We start from the raw sequence: 24106 nt of genomic DNA on the forward strand, positions 1-24106 counted from the left end.
TCAGGAAGGTCAAAAGTGGCCACAGCGGGAAGGGGTTAAAGCGGATCAGTGCGTTTGTTGAGACACCCGTGTGATTTCCGTTGTCACTCTCCATCCGTTCCGTTTTAAACTGAGGTTGTGTTTGTTTGTCTTCCGCTTTAAACAGTCCATTTAGGGCCTGTTCAGATCAGCGTTCGCTTTCCGTTCCGGGGTTACGTCGGAGGTTTCTGTCGGGTGAACCTCGCAACGGAAAGTGAAACTGAAACCACAGCTTCCGTTTCCATCACCATTGATATCAACCATTCCAGCAGGTTTCAGTTTTAACGACGGAATCAATAGCGGAGTAGACTGCGCTATTGATTCCGTCAGAAAACCGGAAACCTGCCGGAATGGTGACGAACGGAAACCATTAGCAATGTTTCCGTCACCATTGATATCAATGATGACGGAAACGGAAGCTGTAGTTTTAATCTCACTTTCGGTTGCGGGGTTCACCATACAGAAACCTCCGACGTAACCCCGAAACGGAAAGCCAACGCTGATGTGAACAGGCCCTAAAACCCATCTTGTGTGTTGACTGCAGGGAACTTTGACACAGTTTAACGTACATGGTTTTGACTGACCCATAGGCGTCAATGGGCAAGACGGAAACTGAACGACAGACAGACGTAGGACATGTTCTACTGTTGACTGCCACGCAGTTCTGTTAAAACGGGTGTGCATGGCCCCATAGAAAACCTCCGCCGGAACCACTCAGTGGAACACAGACAGTGATGTGAACAGGCCCTAGGGGGCTCTCACCTGGAAAGCGCATGCCCTCGGCCTGGTAACCTTGGTCTTTCAACGCCTCCACCAATCTCCGAGCCTGGGTGCTCTTTCCAGCCCTATCTGCCCCTTCTAGAACAATTAAAGCGCCACGACGTCCTGCCATTTTACAGTCACTGCAGTAGAACGCAGCCGGGAACTTTAACACTTCCGTTACAAATATCGCGCTTACTCGAGAGCCAATCATATATGACCCTAATGGGCGCGCTCCAATAACCTTTGAGGGGTGTGCCGATCTGCTTTACAGCTAATGGCTTGTCACACGCAAAAACCTCCGGGTAGATTTCGCCCAATGGGAAGGGCGCTCAGCCCAGACAACGCACCAATCACGAAGGTGAGCGGACCATACAGGGGGCGGGATCAAAGAAAAAAAAAAACAACCCATCGACTTGCACAGAGCGCGGGCTGTCCAGCCTAATGAATATTAATCAACCAGGCATCCAACCCGCCGCGCCGGAAACGCACTGCTCATGAATAAACCAGCGAGTCGCTGAGCGGGATTGAGATCTGAGGAAGGAAACGCTCGGACTTTGCGAACATGGCGACTGCGATGTACCTCGAACACTACCTGGACAGTGAGTGCGGGGGCAAGAGGGATTAACAGGCTGGGTAGTCGGAGACGTTATTGCGTGGCGCGGGAGGGTTAGAATAAGAATCCACCGATCGTCTTATTAAAACTGCGTCACCACTTTGCGGGCGCGTACTCCTTGCATTTAGTTTTACGTAATGACGTACAGAGCTTACGTAACTAAAATGATCAAGGAAAACTTTATTGAAACTGGCAATCTATATTATTACACTTATTTCGAGTGTAACAGCCAAATACAAAATGACCGTTACTATAGTTCACATTCCGCAGGGTGGGTGTATGTGTCTATCTCGTGTTTGTTGTCTCAGGATGTGGTTCCGTTAAAAAAAAAAAAAAAGTGTCTTGTGTGTTTTGCTTTCATAGCTGTATAATGCGTTGGTTTAGTTAATCGTTTGTCATAATGGTCAATATATAAGGTTGGCCTCTAAAACAACCCCCCCCCCCCCCATTATGGAAACGAAAAAATAGTAAATATACATTTTGATTTGTCAGCTGAGAAATATGTATTTTATTGTCTACAGCTCCCATGTGAGTTGTCACCCAGCTTTCTGACTAGTTCTCAGTGACACAAGGGGAGAGAGAGCGAAATAAACTCCTGAAGAGATGGATTTGCTGTTCAGGAGCCCAAGAAAGCCGCATGGGTTGTTACCCAGCTTTCCCGGATGCAGATATAACTGCACACTACCTTGTGGTGTTAAAGGGGTTGTCCACTACCGGACAACTGATGACCCATCCACTGGATAGGTCATCAGTACATGATCTGTGGGGGTCCGACACCCGCCGTTCGGGCACCGGGCGTACATGCCGGAAGCAGTTGGCCACGGAATAGCAGCTGAGCTCTGCTCCTATACAAGTAAATATCCGGTGGATAGGTTATCAGTTGTCTGGTAGTGGTATTCCTCAGGAAAGCTTCTGACTAAGGGTATGTTCACACGGCCTATTTACGGACGTAATTCGGGCTTTTTTGCCCCGAATTACGTCTGAAAATAGCGCCTCAATAGCGCTGACAAACATCTGCCCATTGAAAGCAATGGGCAGACGTTTGTCTGTTCACACGAGGCGTATATTTACGCGCCGCTGTCAAATGACTCCAATGAATAGCAGCGCTAATTACGGCCGTAATTGACGCGGCGTTCAAGAGCCTGCACATGCCGGTACGGCTGAAATTACGGGGATGTTTTCAGGCTGAAACATCCCCGTAATTTCAGCCGTAACGGACGCCCTCGTGTGAACATACCCTTAAAGGGAGTGTCGCTAGAAATGTTCTTTATATTTTTTTTTAGTTAAACAATTATTATTTAAAGAGGCTCTGTCACCAGATTTTGCAGCCCCTATCTGCTATTGCAGCAGATCGGCGCTGCAATGTAGATTACAGTAACGTTTTTATTTTTAATAAACGAGCATTTTTGGCCAAGTTATGACCATTTTTGTAGTTATGCAAATGAGGCTTGCAAAAGTCCAAGTGGGCGTGTTTAAAAGTAAAAGTCCAAGTGGGCGTGTATTATGTGCGTACATCGGGGCGTTTTTAATACTTTTACTAACTGGGCGTTCTGATGAGAAGTATGTGTTACATGTGTAGATTACAGCAGTGTTTTTTTATTTAGATAAACGATCATTTTTGACGGAGTTATGACCTATATTAGCTTTATGCTAATGAGTTTCTCAACGGACAACTGGGCGTGTTTTACTTTTTGACCAAGTGGGCGTTGTACAGAGGAGGGTATGACGCTGACCAATCAGCGTCATACACTTCTCTCCATTAATTTACTCTGCACACAGCGATATAGCTATGTGCAGTCACATAAACACACTATAACGTTACTGCAGTGTCCTGACAATGAATATACATCACCTCCAGCCAGGACGGGATGTGTATTCCCAATCCTGACCACTTCTCTTTGATGCACAGCACAGCGAGATCTCGCTGTAAATGACAGCTTAGAGCGTAATCTCGCGAGACGTCCTGGCTGGAGGTAATGTATATTCATTGTCAGGACACTGCAGTAATGTTATAGTGTGTTTATGTGGCTGCACATAGCGATATAGCTATATCGCTATCTGCTGTGTATATGAATGGGGAGAAGTGTATATGACGCTGACCAATCGGCGTCACCGTCCTCTGTACAACACCCACTTGGTCATAAAGTAAAACACGCCCAGTTGTCCATTGAGCAACTCATTAGCATAAAGCTAATATAGGTCATAACTGTCAAAAATGATCGTTTATCTAAATAAAAAAACACTGCTGTCACCTACATTACAGCGCCGATCACGTCATGTACAATATAGGCCACTTATAATGTGGTGACAGAGCCTCTTTCAGTTGGGAGCTTTTCCGGGCGTATATGTTAATCGTAGGTCAAAAAATGCAATGTGCACAGCGCCTAAGTGGCTGAATAGCATTTTAATAAATTTGACAGAAGAGAACAACTAAAGACCGTGGCAATTTATCTCAAATAAACTCTCTATAGGGAATATTCACTTTCCTAACCTGTGGATTTGCAATAAATGTTTGAGAACACACCTTTAACCGCTTCCCGACCGCCCACTGTATATTCACGTCGGCAGTTGCTGGGCTCTGTGCAGCGCCTACGTGAATTCACGGTGGGTGTTAAAAGCACGATCCGGGTGTCTCAGAGTATCGCTGACACCCGGATCGTGCTGTTATCACCTGCCTCTGGTCCCGGAGATATGATTGGTGCCTGATTAGTTCAAGTCCCGGTCATGTGATCACAGGGAAAGTGTGTTGTAGCAATGAACTGGAAAGTTTGTTACTACAACAAACTGGAAAGTTTGTTGCTACAACAAACTTTCCCGGGGACCGATTGCGGGTGCTGCAGTCGGTTATAAGGCAGAACCGGGGGCCATACAACAGCCCCCGGGTCTGCCATGCACACAGCCTATGAGAACCAGCCGGAGGCAGGTCCTCATAAGCTTCCTGTCAGTGTGACTCTCAGCGTCACACTGACAGTATATACTACGTTACACTACCTAGGTAGTGTAATGTATTATAGCAGCGATCAGTGCTGCCAGCCTTCAAGTAAAAAGTAAAAAATAAAGTAATAAAAATGTTTTATAAAAGTGTAAAAACAAGTTATAAAAGTTACAAAAACAAAAAATGCTTTTTTTCCTATAATAAGTCTTTTATTCTAGGAAAAAAATGAAAATGTTAAAAAAAAGTACACATATTTGTTATCACAGCGTTCATAACGACCCAAACTATAAAACTATAATATTATTTTTCCCGCACGGTGAACACTGCAAAAAAAATAATGAAAAAATTTCAGAATCACTATTTTTTGGTCATCAACCCTCCCAAAATATAGAATAAAAAGTGATCAAAAAGTCGCATCTACCCCAAAATAGTACCAATAAAAACGACAACCCGTCCCGCAAAAAACAAGCCCTTACGCCGCTTTTTTGACGGAAAAATAAAAAGTTATGGCTCTCAGAATATGGTGACACAGAAAATAAATAATTTTATAGAAAAGTGATTTTATTGCGCAATCGCCACAAAACATAAAAAACTATATACATCTGGTATCGCCGTAATCGTACCGACCCGCAGAATAAAGTAAAATGTCATTTATACCGCACGGTGAACACTGTAAAAAAAAAAATACAAAAAACATTGTCAGAATTTATGTTTCTTTATCACTTTGCCAAAAAAATCTAATAAAAAGTGATAAAAAAAAATCACATGTACCCTAAAATGGTACCAATGAAAAGTACAGATTGTCCCGCAACAAATAAGCCCTCACACGGCTCCGGTGGAGAAAAAATAAAAAAGTTCTGGCTCTCAGAATATGGCGATGCAAAATGTGCAGAGTGTTCCAAAAGCGGATGAGATCGGGCGCCATTTATCAGTGCGACATTGGCCACATATCTGCGAATTATTATTTATGTACCCCATTATTATGCCCTGATGTACTCCGCACAGCTTACATATGCCCCCACATTATAAATTCAAATACCAGCAAAACCCCAAACAGAACAGTTACCAAGCAAAATCTGCGCTCCAAAAGCCAAATGGTGTTCCCTCCCTTCTGAGCCCCACAGTGTGCCCAAGCACCAGCTTACGTTCACATATATGATGTTTTATATCCGGGAGAACCCGCTCAACATTGTATGAGGTATTTGTCTTCAGTGGCACAAACTGGGCACAACGTATTGTGCATTAAAATGGCATATCAGTGGAAAATTGTAATTTTCAATTTGCACCATCTGCTGCGCATAACGCCTTCGCGCACCACGACTTAATAGCATCTCGTGGTGCGAGGGGTTATATATGGAGCGGACTCACGCGCTGCGCCCGCTCCATATTCTGCAGGTGTCCGCTGTGTATTACAGCTGACACCCGGGACTAACGGACAGGAACAGCGATCGCGCTTACAGGAGCCTGTAAAATGACATTATACTGCAATACATTAGTATTGCAGTGTATTGTACCAGCGACCTAATGATTGCTCGTTCCAGTCCACTAAAGGGACTTTTGGGAGGTTTCCACTGTTTTGGTACCTCAGGGGCTTTGCAAATGCGAGATGACACCCGAAAACCATTCCAGCTAAATTTGAGCTCCAAAAGCCAAATATTGTTCCTTCCCTTCTGAGTCCTGCTGTGGGTCCAAACAGCAGTTTATTACCACATATGGTGTATTGCTGTAATCAGGACAAATTGCTTTACAAATTTTGGGGTGATTTTTCTCCTTTATTCATTGTAAAAATTAAACATTTCTAAAAAAGTCGATTTTATTATTTATTTTTTTTTCATTTTCACGGCCTAATTCCACTAAATTCAGCAAAAAAACTGTGGGGTCAAAATGCTAACTATACCCCTAGAAAAATTCCTTGAGGGGTGTAGTCTTCAAAATGGGGTCAGTTTTGCGGGGATTCCACTGTTTTGCTCCCTCCAGGGCGTTGCAAACGCGACATGGCACTGAAAAACAATCCAGCAAAATCTGCGCTTCAAAATCCAAATGGCGCTCCTTCCCTTCTGAGCTCTGCCGTGGGTCCAAACAGCAGTTTAGTACCACATATGGGGTATTGGTGTAATCGGGAGAAGTAACTTTACAAGTTTTGGGGTGCTTTTTAATCTTTATTCCTTGCAAATATTATTTTTTTTTATATTTTTTCCGAAAAAAAGTAGATTTTCACTTTCACAGACATACTCCAATAAATATAGCAAAAGACCTGTGGGGTCAAGATGCTAACTATACCCCTAGATAAATTCTTTGAGGGGTGTAGCTTCCAAAACCGTCTCACTTTTCGGGGATTTCCACTGTTTGGGCACCACAAGACCTCTTCAAACCTGACCTGGTGCCTAAAATATATTCTAAAAAAAGGAGGCTCCAAAATCCACCAGGTGCTCCTTTGCTTCTGAGGCCGGTGTTTCAGTCCATTACCGCACTAGGGCCACATGTGGGATATTTCTAAAAACTGCAGATTCTGGGCAATAAATATTGAGTTGCATTTCTCTGGTAAAACCTTCTGTGGTACAGAAAAAAAAAGTATTACAAATCAATTTCCACAAAAAAAATAAAATTTGTAAATTTCACCTGTACTTTGCTTTAATTCCTGTGAAGCGCCTAAAGGGTTAAAAAACTTTCTGAATGCTGTTTTGAATACTTTGAGGGGTGCAGTTTTTAATATGGGGTGATTTATGGGGTCTATCTAGTACATAAGGCCCTCAAAGCCACTTCAGAACTGAACTGGCCCCTGTAAAAATAGCCTTTTGAAATTTTCTTGAAAATGTGAGAAATTGCTGCTAAAGTTCTAAGCCGTGTAACGTCCTAGAGAAATAAAATAATGTTCAAAAAACAATGCAAATATAAAGTAGACATATGGAATATGTAAAATAGTAACTATTTTGTGTGGTATTACTATCTGTTTTACAAGCAGATACATTTAAAATGAGAAAAAACATAATTTTTGCAAATTTTCTCTAAATTTTGGCGGTTTTCACAAATAAGCAATGAATTTATTGATCAAATTTTTCCACTAACATAAAGTACAATATGTCACGAGAAAACAATCTCAGAATCGCTTGGATAGGCAATGGCATTCCAGAGTTATTAACACATAAATTGACACATGTCAGATTTGAGAAAATGGGGCTTGTCATGAAGGTCAAAATGAGCTCGGTCTTGAAAGGGTTAAAAATCTATTTTTATTTGGTTTCTACAGCTCTTTTTGCAGACCTGTGTCTCCATGGTAACAGACAGCAAAAAATCTTTTTGTAGTCTGATCCTGTAATTGTACTTCTATCTGTCCCCTACTACTTACTATGGCCCCATGCACACGACCATATTTTCATCTATTTGTAGTCATTGCATCCGTATATACGGATCTGTAAAAAAAGAGGGAGGCTGCAAATGTCACCAACATGTTGCATATCAACGTTCCAGTAAATACGGACGATTTACAGATGCGCATCTGTAGCCGTCCGTAGTTATGGAAGTGCCCATAGGTTTAGATGGGAGACTCTGTGCCGTAATTGCGGACAAGAATAGGACAGGTTCTATATATTTTTTTCAGCACGGACACCCATCTGTAAAAATACTGAAGGTGTCTGTGGCCAATAGAATTGAATGGGTCCATAATTACGGATAAAAAAAAAAACTGTGCATGGGGCCTAATATAGCCGGAAGTAGGGGGAGAGATAGAAGGGAGTATTACTTCAGGATCAGACTGCGCAGGGTTTATTTTTACTCTGTTACCATGGAGACATATTGGCGTGCATAGGAGTTGTAGACTCAAAAATATTGACACAAAAAAAAACTATTTGCTAAGTTACTTCATTTTTCATTTTAAATGTATTGAAACAATAAAAATGGATGCAATGGTGGACCGCAAGTTTTTGCAACTTAAATGGATGCAAAGACTAATGCCGAACTAAAACAAACGGAAGGTAGACTATCCGTTTTTTGATGGATTCATCAGACCGGCTATTCAAAAAATAAACCGATGTATTGGAGTACGGACTCATAGACTTTCTATTGAGCCCGTACTCCGATACATTGATTTCTGGAAAAGGCCGAACAGAAACGAAGTGGCTGAGCGCTCACACAATTGCCTCTGCCGTTTCGTTTTAGCGATTGGTGGGGGTTTCAGTGCTCGGACCCCCACCAATCAAAACTTCTGGCGCGTCACTATGACATGTCAGAAGTTTGTCGACCGTTTAGTTTGTCCTTTTTAATATTCTTTGGTCAAGTGTTGATTCAGTCTGATTGCTTCTTGTGATCAGGAGGGAATTTTTGTTTTTTTCTTTTAGGGTAGGAAAGCACTGGGTGTAAACACTGCAGATTTTCCGCAACGGATTTAATGTTGTAAAATCCGCAGCATATTACAGTAGCAGCAGTGTAAAAAAATCAGCCGAGAAACCGCAAATATATTGACCTGCAGTGCTTTGTTTTGTTTTTTTTTAATCCGCAGCATGTTAATTTATGATGCGGAATCGCTGCTCTTGTTGCAGGTGTCGCTGTAGAATTTAGTATGTCCGTTAACGTTGGACATTATCTGCATTTGTCCATGAGTTCCAAATTAGTGAATGCTCTCTCAATGGTGGATCTGAGAGAGGCCGGCCGGAGAGACCATGACACGTAGCTTCAGTGTTCAAACGATCTCTGCCCACAGGGGGCGATCCATCTTTATTTATAGGAAAATTAGAGTAGTTGGTAACCTCGTACTTGCAAACATAAACATTCTATATATGGTAATATCCCAAAACTCCACATATGGTATAATGACAGGAAAGGTGTAGGCTTTGGTTTCAGCCAATCATCTACAATATGATAATGACTCTGATTCAGCCAATAAGAATTATTTCAATGCATTATAATAATACTTCACCCTCCAAGCCCCAGGTGGCCTGAACCTTGTCCCATGGGAAGGACACACATTTCAGATACACATGTTAATGTGTCTACTTCTTATCTGCAGTCTCCATTCTCTAGTGAGATAAGTTTTAATTAATTAAACAGAGGCCTGAATCCAAGGCTGACCTATAGTAAACAGTCATTGTCCATTCCAGCAAGGCTATTTGATCTGCTCTTTACAAGAGTAATAAAACATTCAATTCAAGAACACATAACATAGAATTGCTTCAGGACATCTGCTGACATTTACTTTTTACTTATTAACCTCAAGATGGCTCCTTCAGGCCAAAAGATGGATTCCAATGATCCAAAATGGACGCCTACCATACAAGATGGAGTCCATGCAAAATGTTATCTTTTAAAGAGGCTCTGTCACCAGATTTTGCAACCCCTATCTGCTATTGCATGTGATCGGCGCTGCAATGTAGATTACAGTAACGTTTTTATTTTTAAAAAAACGAGCATTTTTGGCCAAGTTATGACCATTTTTGTATTTATGCAAATGAGGCTTGCAAAAGTCCAAGTGGGCGTGTTTAAAAGTAAAAGTCCAAGTGGGCGTGTATTATGTGCGTACATCGGGGCGTGTTTACTACTTTTACTAGCTGGGCGTTCTGACGAGAAGTATCATCCACTTCTCTTCACAACGCCCAGCTTCTGGCAGTGCAGACACAGCGTGTTCTCGAGAGATCACTCTGTGACGTCACTTCCCCAGGTCCTGCATCGTGTCGGACGAGCGAGGACACATCGGCACCAGAGGCTACAGTTGATTCTGCAGCAGCATCGGCGTTTGCAGGTAAGTCGATGTAGCTACTTACCTGCAAACGCTGCTGCAGAATCAACTGTAGCCTCTGGTGCCGATGTGTCCTCGCTCGCCTGACACGATGCAGGACCTGTGAGTGACGTCACAGCGTGATCTCTCGAGAACACGGCTGTGTCTGCACTGTCAGAAGCTGGGCGTTCTGAAGAGAAGTGGATGATACTTCTCATCAGAGCGCCCAGCTAGTAAAAGTAGTAAACACGCCCCGATGTACGCACATAATACACGCCCACTTGGACTTTTACTTTTAAACACACCCACTTGGACTTTTGCAAGCCTCATTTGCATAAATACAAAAATGGTCATAACTTGGCCAAAAATGCTCGTTTTTTAAAAATAAAAACGTTACTGTAATCTACATTGCAGCGCCGATCTGCTGCAATAGCAGATAGGGGCTGCAAAATCTGGTGACAGAGCCTCTTTAAACATATTCTAATCACTTTCAAAAAAACAATATATGTTCACACATATAAAGATAATTAAAATATTTTTGACACAGGTTTTCCCCATTGAATTCAATGGGGAGTTAAAACTCACAACGAAGACTTGTGTGTGTGTTGCAACTTTTGCGGCGGAAATGCGATTCTGCCGAAAGTGAGAACAAACACAACTTTTATTTTTTTAATGTAAAATGAATTTTAAAAACAACGTAATCCTCTATTCTGAGTGCAGCGGAGACCTCCTGTGTTGTTTTTTTTTTTTTCCATTTAGTTTTTACCTTCTGGATCGATAGGGGTTAAACAGACTTCCAAGGCTATGTTCACACTGATTTTCAGCCGTTTTTTAAGCAACTTGCGTTTTTCGCTGCATTTTTTACGGCCGTTTTTGGAGCTGTTTTTCTATAGTCAATGAAAAACTGCTCAAGAAGTGACGTACTACTTTTTCGCAGGCGTCTTTTTGCGCTCCGGTTTTTGAAAATGAGGCGGGAAAAAAAGAAACTCCCCGTTGATAGAGAACGCCGTATTTCCCATTGAAATCAATGGGCAGATGTTTGTAGGCGTTCTGCTTCCGTTTTTTCAGGTGTTTTTCCGGGCGTAAACGCCCCGAAATACGCCTGAAAAATGCTACGTGTTAGGGTATGTTCACACGCACTATTTACAGATGTAATTCAGGCGTTTTACGCCTGGAATTACGGCTGAAAATACTGCTTGAAAGCGTCGGTAAACATCTGCCCATTCATTTGAATGGGTTTTACGATGTACTGTGCAGACTGTCCTTTTTTTTATTTTTTACGTAAAAAAGATGCCCGCGTCAAAGAAGTGCCTGTCACTTCTTGGGACGTAATTGGAGCCGTTTTCCATTGACTCCATAGAAAAACAGCTCCATTTACGTCCGTAATGGACGCTGCGAAAAAGCACAAGCCATTACGTCTGAAATTACGGAGCTGTTTTCGCCTGAAAACAACTCCGTAATTTCAGCCGTAACGGACGTGCACGTGTGAACATACCCTTACGCTTATTCCTTTCATTTCTCATCTCTTGGTTGAACTTGATGGTCATGTATCCTATTTCTATTTATTTTTTTGAACCGTGCTATAAAACGATAGTTTTAGCACAAAAAAAAAAGCTATTACATATTTATTGAAGGAAAAAAACAATGTTGTAGCGAGTTAATCGTGCAATGAATTATTATTTTTTCCTACAGGTATCGAAAATTTGCCTTGTGAACTCCAAAGAAATTTCCAGCTTATGAGTGACCTGGATCAGAGAACAGAGGGTATGTTCTGTGTATTTAGCTTTTATGGAAGTGTAGTCTTCGTAGCCCAGCAAAAAAAAAAAGTAAAATTGTTTTGCGTGGATATTACAAAGTGATTCTCATGACTGATGCAGCTTTACCAACGCGGAGCTTCGTTCTTCAGATCCCATGTGTACCAGTGCTTGCCTATTTTTCTCCACTTCATGGTTTTTCAACTTGGGTACAAGAAATAATTGGTTAATTGTTCATGTGAATCGCAGTAAACACTCCTGAATCCATTCTGATGGAAAGCCTTGTGATGTTCCCTGCTATTTACATGTAAGGCAGCAACATAACTGTTACTGTGGCCCTATGACAACCCACTATGAAATATGCTGTATGTAGATACCGTGTACCGTCATTATGGTAAAATCCCAAATTTCGATCTCTGCAACCACGTGCTCCTGGAGTGATAAATAGTATCATACAGCGTCCGCCTTAGTCATATATGTTGTTTTTTTATTTTCTTATAATGTTTACAGATAAAAAGAAAGAGATTGATGCATTGGCCAGTGAGTATATTGCCAAGGTGCGGGACCTGACCCCCGAACAGAGAGTACAACATCTACAGCGTATCCAGAATGCTTATGGCAAGTGCAAAGAGTACAGTGATGACAAAGTGCAGTTAGCAATGCAGACCTATGAAATGGTAAGAGAAGGAAGGGGGGGTGACGACAAAACGGCTGCTGTACTTTACTTTTCAATCCATGGCAAGTTTTGTATTTCACCATTAGGGTATGTTCACACCACCTATTTTCAGCAGTTTTTCGGGCCGTAAACGGCGGAAAAATCGGAAAGCAGGACTCCCACAAACATCTGCCCATTGATTTCAATGGGAAATACAGCGTTCTGTTCCAATGGGGTGTTTGTTACGCAGACGTTATTGAAAACGGTTGCGTAAAAAAAAGTCTCGAAAAAAAGTGTATTTCACTTATTGAGCCGTTTCTGGAGCAGTTTTTCATTGACTCAATAGAAAAAACGCTGTGAAAAACGCTTGTTTGAGTAAAAAACGGCTTAAAATCAGGAGCTGTTTTCCCTTGAAAGCCGCTCCGTATTTTCAGACTTTTGTTAAACGTGTGAACATAGCCTTACTTTTGCTGAAAGAGAAAAAATATATTTACAAAGGAAAAAACTGGATCAGAAGCAAAGGGTCTCCTGTCGTGAACTTTAACCCACTCGTTGCTGGTACTGTTTTCTCACTTTTGACATCCACAAATAAACCTGATTTAGGCCTGATGCACACAACCGTGGTGATTTTGCGGTCTGCAAAACCACGGATCTGTTGTCTGTATTTGCGGTCCTTTCGTTCGCAAAAAAACCTTTCTCAACATATGTCATCAGTATTCACGGATCCGCAAAATAAAAGTAAGGCTGGAATTGATGTCACCAGTTTGTCCCAACCCCATGAGTAGGTCACGTGATCCGCAAAAACGAACAGTCCTGAGTTCTTGCAGCCCCCACATGGATCGGTGAACATCACGGTCGGTTGCATGGGGCCGTATGAATGGATGGGTCGAGTTTTATCCGCAAAATTGCGGATAGCCCACAGACAAAAAACACGATCATGTGCATTAGGCCTTATAAGGTAAAGAATCATTATATACTCCTATATTTTCTAAAATTAGACAACCTTTACATTGTGAAAATGTTACCCAGCACTTTACATTCATGGACACCTTTTGTAAAAATTAAAATGCATAAAAATTGCCTCTGGCTCATTGGTAATAGGGGTAATAACCTGAAGAGAGGTACCTGTACTGCCCCCTAGGGGGTTCACTCAAAAGCTGTACAGGGGGATAGATCACCGTAACCGTGTATGATCTTTCTTCCTGCTGTCACTTTCAGCTTCTCTCCTCACAACCCCTCTCTTAGGCTTGCTTTACATGGTTGTGTTCGGTCCGTGAATTGCATAATGTATGTCGGCCGTATTTCCTGGACCAAACACAGTTCAGGGAGCCGGACTCCTAGCATCCTAGTCATCCGTGATGCTGAGAGTCACTGCCTCCCTGTAGGAATACTGTCCTGTACTAAAAACATGATTACAGTATTCCTGCGGAGAGGCAGAGACTCCTAGCATAATAGAGAAGTATAATGCTAGGAGTCCGGCTCCCTGAACTGTGTTCAGTCTAGAAAATACGGCCGACGTACGGTTCGGATCTCCAGGACGGAACACGGCCGTACGAAGCAAGTCTTATAGAGACCGTGAAGGAAGTAAAAAATTCTATCTTGTGCCCCCAAATATTGCACCTGTATAACGGCTAAGGTTCCGGGCGTTAACATGATATGATGCCAAGATCTAAGCTATAGCCCTTACTCCATTCAGCCATAACATTAAAACCACTGACACCGCAGCAAGCAATTAAAATCATGACGTATTACATAAGTCCTTGGCAGTGAAGCGGAAAAAAAATATTCTGGGAGCACGAGGACTGGTGGCATCTAATCACTTTACTTCTGTATACTAGTGGATGACTAGACTGACCTCTGCAGGATTCCGGCATTGCCTTGCAGAAACCAGTGTTTGAAGGTCTCCCGAACAGAAATGAGGGATAGTCTATACATTTTCCTGTGTTCTTCGTTTCCGATTATCGAATCATGGTTAACGCTGCCCCTCCCCACTTAGACTATGTAGGCAAAAACCTGGCTCTATATTTAAGGCCTTGTGCACACTTCCATCACCGTTTTTCACAGATCTGTGTGTCGGTGATTTGATCAGTGTGCTTCCCGTGTGTACGCCGTGTACACTTCCGTGTTTCAGTTCCCGAGAGGAAACTGTTCCCATTCACACTATGTACATGATATTGTGAGAGCCGCACATGGTACTCACTGTCCAGGGTGCTGAAAGAGTTACTGCCAATCAGTACAGCCACTTAACTCTTTCAGCACCCTGGACAAAGACTACCGCTGGACAGGGAATATCATGTGCGGCGGTCACAATATAGATTATTCATGTTTCATTCAAAAAAATGCAACTACTTACCCAGAACCCCCTGCTTGCCTGCTTCTTCCTCAAGTCCGGCCTCCTGAGGTGACATTTCAGACCATGTGACCGCTGCAGCCAATCACAGGCTGCAGCAGTCACATGGACTGCTGCGTCATCCAGGGAGGTCGGACTGGATGTCAGAAGAGGGACGCGTCACCAAGACAACGGCCGGGGTACGTAGGAACTTGTTTTTCTTAATATCGCTGCGTTCCAGCACTGATCAGCAGCCTCTTCTCTCTATAAGTGCTGACAGAGAGAAGGGGCTGCCGATTAGTGCAGTGCAATATCTATCTCTGTGTACCTCTGCCCGCCCGGCCGTTGCTAGGCAACGGCTCCGTCACTCACGGACGGCACACGAATGCCTTCAGTTTTTTTGACGGACCCATTGACTTGCATGGGCCTCACGGTCACGGAATCTCGGACAAAAGTAGTACATGCTCTACTTTTGTTGGAACGGAACAACGGGACTGTAAAAAAAAACTGAAGTGTGCATGGCCCCATTGAAATGAATGGGTCAGGGTGCTAGCCGTCAAAAAAAAACAAACAGCTAGCACCCTGAAGGAAAAAACTTAAAGGAACAGTGTCATCACAAATATTTTATTTATATGTTAAAGATGTTAGTGCCTTAATATAAACGTTTATTTTCATTTGTGTGTTTGTGTTTTACTGTTTCTTTTTTTCACACTTTTTCTTCCCTATGGGGGCTGCCATTTTTTGTTCCATTTCTGTGTGTGTCGATTAACGACACACACAGACATGGAATACGGCAGCCACAGTCCCATAGGGACTGCGAACGGCTCCCGTCCCATTGACTGCCGTGTACGGCGTCTGTGTGGGAACTGCGCATGCGCCGCTCCCACACAGTCCTATTCGAAATTGGCGCCGTCCGGCGCCATTTTCCTGTGGCCCGGAAGTCGCGGCCGGACAGTAATATTACTACTTCCGGTCGCGGCTTCCAAGTGCACATGGAACAGCGGCAGCAAAGGGAGCGGACGGGCCGCGGCGGCAGGAGCAGGTAAGCGATTTCAATGTATGTTAGTGTTTGTGTGTGTTTACTACTGCATGTAAACCTACTACACTGTGGGTTACCTCAAAAAATGGCGACACACAGTGTAGGAGGTTAAACCTTTCAAACCCCTCGTTTATCCCGGCACTAGCCAGGATAAAGGAGGGGGGGGGATGCTGAGCGCTCACTAGAGCGATAGCTTTTAACCCAATGTTGCAATGCTGCAATTTTGGGAACTAGCTCCAAACAGCTCCATCTAGTGACCAAAAATGGGTAGTATTATAAATTTGAAAAAATTTATAATATTTCCTGACTCGCGAAAAAAATAAAAAAAATTTGAACAATGTTTTATCACCCACACACTAAATGTTTAAATTTTAAAAAAAAAACATGTTTTTGGGGCGACACCATGCCTTTAAGTGGGCATGAGGCCTTAAGGTTCCTTTTTTCTTATTTGCTAATACATATTTTAGGCATATATGGGAAACTCGGTGCACAGGTAAATTTGATCGTCGCTATTTCATAATTGGCTGGGTTTGCTCATTGTATTCAGGGAATGCTCCAGTTACGTTTATTTAACCCCTTAAGGACACGGCCAATTTTAGCCTTGAGGACAGAGCAATTTTTTTTACATTTCCCTCTTTGCATCCCGACGCTCATAACGCTTTTATTTTTTGTACGACGTAGTTGTATGAGACTTCGTTTTTTGCGGGACGAGTTGTACTTTATGTACGTACCATTTTTTTGTACAAATACATTATCGTTTAATTTCTATACATTTTTTATTAGATTAAAATGCAGAAAAAAAGCATTTGTGCAGCAGTTTTAATATTATTTTTTTTACACCATACACCGATCATCATAAATGATGTTATACATTTATTGTACAGGTTGTTACGGTCGTGGCGATACCAAATATGTCTATATTTCATGTTTTGGGACTTATATTTTAAAAAGTTGATTTATTATAAAAAAATGTGTATTTCTGTGTATTTTATTTACTTTTTATTTATTTATTTACCATTATTTTTTTTTTACATTCATTTAAAGGGAATGTGTTGCCAGAAAAACATGTATTTTTTTTTTTAATTAAACATTTAGTGTGTAGGTGATTAAACATTGTTCAAATTTTTTTTATTTTTTTCACGAGTCAGGAAATATTATAAATTAATTCTAATTTATAATATTTCCCATTGCTGGTCACTAGATGGAGCTATTCCCAAAATTGCAGCGTTGCATGTGGTAAAGCAACCACATTGCTTTAGGCTGCAAAATTGGGTAAAAAGCCCTCGCTCTAGTGAGCTCTCAGCTTCCCCCCCCCTCCTTTATCCTGGCTAGTGCCGGGATAAACGAGGGGTTTGAACGGTCTAACCTCCTACACTGTGTGTCGCCATTTTTTGAGCTAACACACAGTGTAGTAGGTTTACATACAGTAGTAAACGTACACAAACATACATATAAATCTCCTGCCGCCGCGGCTCCCTCCGGCCCGTCCGCTCCGTCTGCTGCCGCTGGTCCAAGTGCACAAGTCCGGAAGCCGCGACCGGAAGTAGTAATCTTACTGTCCGGGCGCGACTTCCGGTCCACACGAAAATGGCGCCGGACGGCGCGCATTTCAAATTGGACTGTGTGGGAGCGGCGCATGCGCAGTTTCCACACAGACGGCGAACATTGAAGTGGATGGGACGGGAGCCGTTCGCAGTCCCTATGGGACTGTGGCTGCCGTATTCCATGTCTGTATGTGTCGTTAATCGACACATACAGAAATGGAACAAAAAATGGCAGCCCCCATAGGGAAGAAAAAGTGTAAAAATAAGAAAGGGATTTATCATTTTGATTTTGATTTTGTAACTGTAATGGACTGGCATATATCTATATGCCAGTACATTAGCCTGGTACTGATTGTACTGATTATACCTCAGTATGCCCTAACAGGAAATATGTTCAGACAGCCCTGGGGTCCTTCACTGGACCCTGGGCTGTCTGGCCATATGAGTTATGGGCTTTGATCGCGTCAGTTATTTTCTGTGACGCGATCAATGTGCAGTCCCCTCTCCTTGAACGGCGCGATCAGCTGTCATCGCGGCGTTCAAAGGGTTAACAGCGGAGAGAAGATGCTTCTCTTCTCTCCGCTGTCAGAGCGGGGCCGTGGCTGTGTATTACAGCCGTTGCCCCGCTCTCGATCGCACACACAGACACGGCTGTCACACAGGACGAGTATGCTCGTCCTAATGCGCGAAGTGCTTGGGTAATGCCAAGTGTGAACCCACAATTACAGTTCTGCAGATCATGAACTGGTCCACTCTCCAGGAGGATATGTTCCCTACACAAGCGATAAATGGCACGTGCAGCCCAGAAATGAAGCCGTGTGTGTCTTCTCTTCTTGTAGGTGGATAAACACATTAGACGGCTGGATGCTGATTTGGCACGATTTGAAGCTGACCTCAAGGAAAAACTCGAAGGCACAGAATTTGACAGCCCGTCTGGACGTAGTATAAAAAGTGAGGCTTTTATTTCTAGTAATTGGCATTGCCGGCTCTTGTATGTAAATGAGGCTCTGCTCCCATCTGTGTGGGAAGCTTCGTTAGGAGCCTCCATCACAGATTCTGGTTTTTTGTTTTTTTTCCCCGGACAAAATAGCGCAGCATGCTGTTCTATTCTGTCCAGCAAAACAATGGACACGGTGAAAGTCAATGGGCTCTGTCGGACGCTGTTCGTTTCCTTAATGCGATGCATCTGACATGTTGGGTTTTTCGTTGTACTGCTCCTATGATGGAGAAGAACGAAAGACTAATGCAGATGTGAACAGAGCCTAACAATGCCTACATATGTTTTTTGTTTTTTTTTAGCTGTTTTTTTTTCAGCATGTAAAATATCTTGTTTTCATTTTTACCCTGTGTTTAGAGAATCGTGGCCAGAAGGATAAGCGCGGATCTCGAGGCCGCCGAGTTTCTGAAGAAGATACTGTGAAGAAAAAGAAGTTAAAAGGAGGGTAAGCCACTCTTAGACTATGTAGAGCACTGTTTTGTTTTTTTGGCTGGTAATTTGGCTTTTGCTCTGCTTTGCTCATCCCTTTCTATTATGATGCATTTTGTGATTACGTTATGTTTTATCTTGCAGGCCAGTGTTTTCAGATGCAGTTCTGTCTGTTCATCCTTCAGATGTCCTTGATATGCCCGTAGACCCTAATGAACCCACATATTGCCTGTGCCACCAGGTTTCTTATGGAGAAATGATTGGCTGTGATAACCCAGATGTAAGGATTCTGTATATCATTATGTCATTTCTTATTGACAAATTGGGTCTAAAATTAGACTGTAAGATGACTTAAACCGTATAGAAAAGCCCTAAAGTTGGCCATACAGTAGAACTGCTTGTCCTCCGTGGTTGGTCTATCACAGTTGTTGTTCTGGACATCAATCAAGACAAGTTAAAGTGACAAATTCCAATTGATCTCTGACTTGGATTAGGCTTCTATTGAGTATCCAACTAAGTATTGCCAACAAGGGCTGCAGAATACTAGTGTATGGTGAGCTTAAGAGGAAAACTTGTTTCGATGGGTCTCATAGTGTATGTGGGCTGTCAGATAGGAAGTCTAACATCACTCCTCATTGTGTTATTGATGGAGTCTTAATGAAAAGGGGGGGTTTTCTTCAGTTCTTACGTTTCTTCCATGCTATCAATATTTTTTTTTAGCTATTTTGTTGTCCTCCGAGTCTATCTTTAGCATACTGAACCTAAATACAAGAGTTGCTGTAGCTAATGCAGTTCTAAGTACTGTAGCATAGGGCTAATTGGTGTATGCTGTATATAGGGGGATATAGACCCTTTAGTTATTTATTTATTTTTTCCCCAGATTCAAAAACTGTTTGTCATATAAACCTTAATTTAAAGTGGTATCCTTTCATCAGACATTTATGGCAGGTTTGGGACCTGCATCTAACCCGAGATCAGGGGTCCTCTGTCCCTGCCGGGAAAAGGTGGCCGCTGGCTGCCGCATCCAAGCGAGGGATTAGTGCAGAGGTGGTTCGGGTTCTGGAAACAGCTGCACTGTCTAACTCCCATAGAATGAGCAGGGGGTTATGGAAGACGTGCTACGCTGTTTTTGCAACTCCTATTTACTTCTATGATCGTTATGGAAACCGCAAAGCTTAGCTGTCTACGTACTGCCGGCCACCTTTCAACTGCGTGTCGGTCTGGATGTGGCGGCCATCTCAACAGGCCGGGTTGGTCGACCCCCGATTTCGAAAGAGATCCGTGTTCCAAGTATGGTACCTCCTATGGATATGCTATAAATGTTTGAGATGAGAAATACCCCTTTAATTGTCGTTTTATAACTATCCGTTCTTTTTAGGCCCCGTTCACACGAGCGTATCCGATTCACGCGCGTGAATCTGGTCCGTGTCTGTTGCGTTATGCATCATTGCGCTTTGCATTGAATGAATTGATGCGTAAATCACGCACCCATTGACTACAATGGGCGCGTAGGTGCCTGAATAACGCATCAATATAGGACATACAGTGAGTTTCACACAGCGGACACATGCTACATGAAAAATCATGCACGTGTAAATGGCCCCATTCATATCAATGGGTCTGTGTGCTGTGCGTTGTTTCAACGCACAGCACACGGATGTGATTCACGCTCATGTGAATGAGGCCTTAAGGTGCGAGGTCCAGCAAAATATGTGTCATACAGTATATCATGAAAAGTGGGTAACAAAAGTTCTTAGTCCAGTACACAGAATTAAAGTGTCATTCCAATCTCACTGAGAAGCACATTTTGTTTGGTAACTTCTTATGAATCGGTGTAATATTTCACACTAATTTGTTTCTAGTGTCCCATTGAATGGTTCCATTTTGCCTGTGTAGATCTCACCACTAAACCAAAAGGAAAGTGGTAAGTATGACATTTCATCTTATTGCTGTGTACCAAAGTATAAATTAACTGTCTGTACAACTAAGTAGTATTTTTATCCTCAATATCTTTAGAGGGGCATATGTATCCATAATCTAGGTGAATTGAGTACCCACCCAGATGACCCTATAACAAAGCTCCAATTTTAGGGGACCTATCAGCTCCTATTTGCTTACATATCTGGGCCCAGTATTTGATAGCTTTTGTAATACTATGTGGTCACATACCTTTTTAGCCTCCATTTTAGCCTGCACAACTCTCCCCTATCAGTTAGGATGAGCGTAACGTGGCTACCGTGTGCCAACGTCCATTCTGAGGCTAAAATGACAAACAGGAGCTGGGAAACTGACCGCCCAAGTGGCACTTGCAGAGTCATTTCATCTGGACAAAGTAGGTAATACAAGCCAAACAAAAGGCATGTGGCCACCTTGTTTTACTAGCCCTACCAAACTCTGAGACCATTCAGAGTGCTTTCACTTTTTGATTTGTTATTGGAATATCAAAAGATAACATGGCGGCAGGATTTGCCTGTGTTTTAGGAAACAGTGGGGTTTCAAAATCAAAGAGCCCTCTACCAGACACAGGATCCCTGTTAGCTCATACCTTGGTGATCCCTTTATCTCTGAGGTTTTTGCTGGCATCTCTATTGAGTAAACCCCAATATCTGAGCCATATGCTGAATTCACAGGACTCTGTTCTAGCTTTTAGTGGGACTCGTAGGTCCTCACAATGGATTCCATCTTATGACAGATCAGAAGATGGATAAAAGTGGACGTTCCATTTTAACGTACAACTCATTTATACCTTAGACCAATAGCTTTGTTCTCCTTGTACGTTACCCTGTCCATCCTGTAATATTTTATTATAATGTACATTTTTATCTTTTTTAAGGTTCTGTCCACGTTGCACTCAGGAGCGGAAGAAATGATTACAACACCACAACTTTTATCAGATTCGTCCTCATTACTTCCACATACTTTTGTTCTTTGCGTCATCCCTGCTCTTTGTATTGCTACTGGACGGCTTCCTAAAGTTTAAAGATGGAAGCCACAGATTCTTACCAAATCTACAACCCTCTTCCTAGGGGAGAATTTTGTTGCACTTGGATTGGTACTACTATAATTTAAATTAATTTTTTTTTACTGTTTCGCAGCGTAATCTTTCTTCATCTTCTGTTACTGAAGGGAGATCAAACTAACGTGAGAATGTGTTACGCCATGATGAGTCTTTAACCATACCATGAAATCGATATATGGTTAATGACACAATATGTTCATCTATGAAAACAAAATGTTAGTGATATTTGTAAATCCATTTTACAGGGACACTCTCTGTTAATGTACTGTTATGGTTGTATGCATACATATATACACACAGTAAAATTCTGGTCTGGTATATCCCATATATATGAACTCCAAAAGCTCAATAAGCTAAATAAAAATATTGTGGCCTAATGTACGTGACCATATTACAGCTCTATACCGCCTTTGCACACGGCTCTGTCATGTGTGTGAGGGTTTAGACTTTAAAGTAGCACATATTTTAAGGTCTGTGTGTCGTGTGTTTTTTTTTTTTTTTTTTATTTAATTTTTTTTTTTAGTAGGTTTTTTTTTTTTTTTTTTTTTTAAATAAGGTTTCATATATTCCTATGAATTGAACTCTGGGTTTGCCTTGCTTACAAAACTGCATTTAAAAGCTGCAATTGTAGATGCTCCCATGGATGCCGTTTTGAGTGTTTCCTAGAATTTCTTTAAGCAAAAACAAAAAACGTGGTTTTACCATGTATGTTTCACATGCGATTTTGTGGTGTTAATATATATATGAATGTACACTAATGGGCTGAGGTTTGAGTGGCATTTAGTTTGTGCCCTATTTAACTAGTGTTAGACATTAGTGTCATAAATTCCTATGCCCCAACACCGTACGGTAAATGGTTTTACGTGGCCATGATCTAGCCGCATTTTAGGGTCCATATTACGGCTACTACATTGATTGGTTCACTTTTTCCTTTTGAGATTCAATCCTGGTTTCAAAAATAAAGTATGGGAGAGCGGATCTTCCGAATCTAATGTGGAAGGAGCCTTAGATCACCATAGACCGCTGTGGTGGTCTTTCGGTTTAGCAGTGGGTCCAGGTGTTGCAGCCATTATTCGAACCCAAAATGCAGCCATATTTTAGTTGTGTGGAACTGGCTTTGCGTTTATATTTGCTCTAAAACATGAATTGTTACCAGAAATCAGAACTTTTACTGTGTGTATATTAATAAACTGATATAGCCATGTGGGTTTTTAAAAAAAAAAAAAAACACGTGACCAAACATTCAAGTAATTAAAGGTGATGTAATTGAATTTTAAAAAAACGATAACAAATTGTAACAATTAACCCCTAAAAAAAACAGATGCTATTTCCTTCTTTGGCTTAAGTAAGTAAGCAAAGCTTCTGACACCTTGCACATGACCGAGTTTGGGCCGTGAAAAACGGTCCGTGTGTTGGACGGATTTCCCGGCCGATCGCAGTACATGTGAACGGCACTCCTGGCATCATGGACCTTTTTGTGATGCTAGGGTTCCCTGCCTCCTCACAGAACTCCTGTTTCGTACTGAACAAAATCATCTATGATGGCAGAAGTCCCGTTCACCTCTACCGCGGTCAGCCCTGGAAATCCGGCCGACACGTGGACCGTTTTTCACAGCCAGAACTCGGTCGTGTGCAAGAGGTCTAATACCAGTTATTGCTCCCTTTGGCAGTGCTGCCAGGGAAAAGAATGGCGTATTTATGAGCTGCTGCTAGCTCCACCCTCTACTCTCTTTGTACAGTAAGAGGGAGACATCTGTCATTTAGTGGAAAGTGGGTGGAGCTAGTAGCAGCGCATGAATACGCCGGACTGCTTTCTGCAAGCACAGCCTGGGCTTGGTTGTCAGAAATGGATTAATTTAAGCAAATGAGTGGCAGACTGCTCAAATCAGCGTGTCTGTCACTACATTGTACTGCCATCCGTGAGAGCAACATAATGTCCATGACTTGTTCCCCTTAAGCATCTATAACACCGTTTCTGAAGGCCTCAGATTGCTCTCTGGATTTAGACATGGTAATACCACATATTTCTCCAACAAAGCTATAACTAAAACCGGTTCCTCCAAGATCCTCTCTAACCATATTTTAGTCATTTCTACCAGATTCTTTATGGTGCCTGTACAAGTTGCGGCCTGTGGTGGTGGATAGCCGGGCAGCCAAGAACCGTTCGGCAAAACCATACACCTTTTTAACACCGTGCTTCACCTGTACAACCCGCCCAGCTGCAACGCGTATGAGCACCCTAAGGGAATTTCCATAGAAGGAAGTGGCCGATCTGTCATTGTCTAATAAATGATTGCATAGTCAA

General features: G+C 42.3%; 2 protein-coding genes across 4 annotated transcripts in view; one reads left to right on the forward strand and one right to left on the reverse strand.

Annotated features, from left to right (window-relative positions):
- DTYMK (deoxythymidylate kinase) overlaps positions 1-1520 on the reverse strand; it is a 47976-nt gene extending 46456 nt beyond the window's left edge. Inside the window, exon 1 of one of the 2 annotated variants that reach the window (XM_075861389.1) lies at positions 781-1520. In XM_075861389.1, coding sequence (XP_075717504.1) covers positions 781-991 — 211 coding nt within the window. In that variant the 5' untranslated portion in view covers positions 992-1520. The remainder of the gene's footprint in view (positions 1-780) is intronic. The other variant, XM_075861388.1, reaches the window with a different exon arrangement.
- ING5 (inhibitor of growth family member 5) lies at positions 1122-24106 on the forward strand. 2 transcript variants are annotated; one of them, XM_075861391.1, is made up of 8 exons: positions 1122-1379; positions 11728-11799; positions 12300-12466; positions 18196-18307; positions 18711-18798; positions 18927-19062; positions 20645-20706; positions 21616-24106. In XM_075861391.1, the coding sequence occupies exons 1-8, from the start codon at positions 1343-1345 to the stop codon at positions 21650-21652; spliced, it is 711 nt and encodes a 236-aa protein (XP_075717506.1). In that variant the 5' UTR covers positions 1122-1342; the 3' UTR covers positions 21653-24106. The 2 variants fall into 2 exon arrangements, with proteins under 2 accessions (XP_075717506.1, XP_075717507.1); XM_075861392.1 differs by lacking the exon at positions 1122-1379 and adding an exon at positions 1594-1664.

This window comes from Rhinoderma darwinii, chromosome 4 (genome assembly GCF_050947455.1).
Source record: "Rhinoderma darwinii isolate aRhiDar2 chromosome 4, aRhiDar2.hap1, whole genome shotgun sequence".
NCBI lineage: Eukaryota > Metazoa > Chordata > Amphibia > Anura > Rhinodermatidae > Rhinoderma > Rhinoderma darwinii.

Bases quoted from the DNA above. Each gene is read 5' to 3' on its own strand.
- ING5 (XM_075861391.1), top strand. From the start codon at position 1,343: ATGGCGACTGCGATGTACCTCGAACACTACCTGGACA. The intron at 1,380-11,727 runs GTGAGTGCGGGG...TTTTTCCTACAG, and splicing joins CCTCGAACACTACCTGGACA to GTATCGAAAATTTGCCTTGT. The intron at 20,707-21,615 runs GTAAGTATGACA...ATCTTTTTTAAG, and splicing joins ACTAAACCAAAAGGAAAGTG to GTTCTGTCCACGTTGCACTC.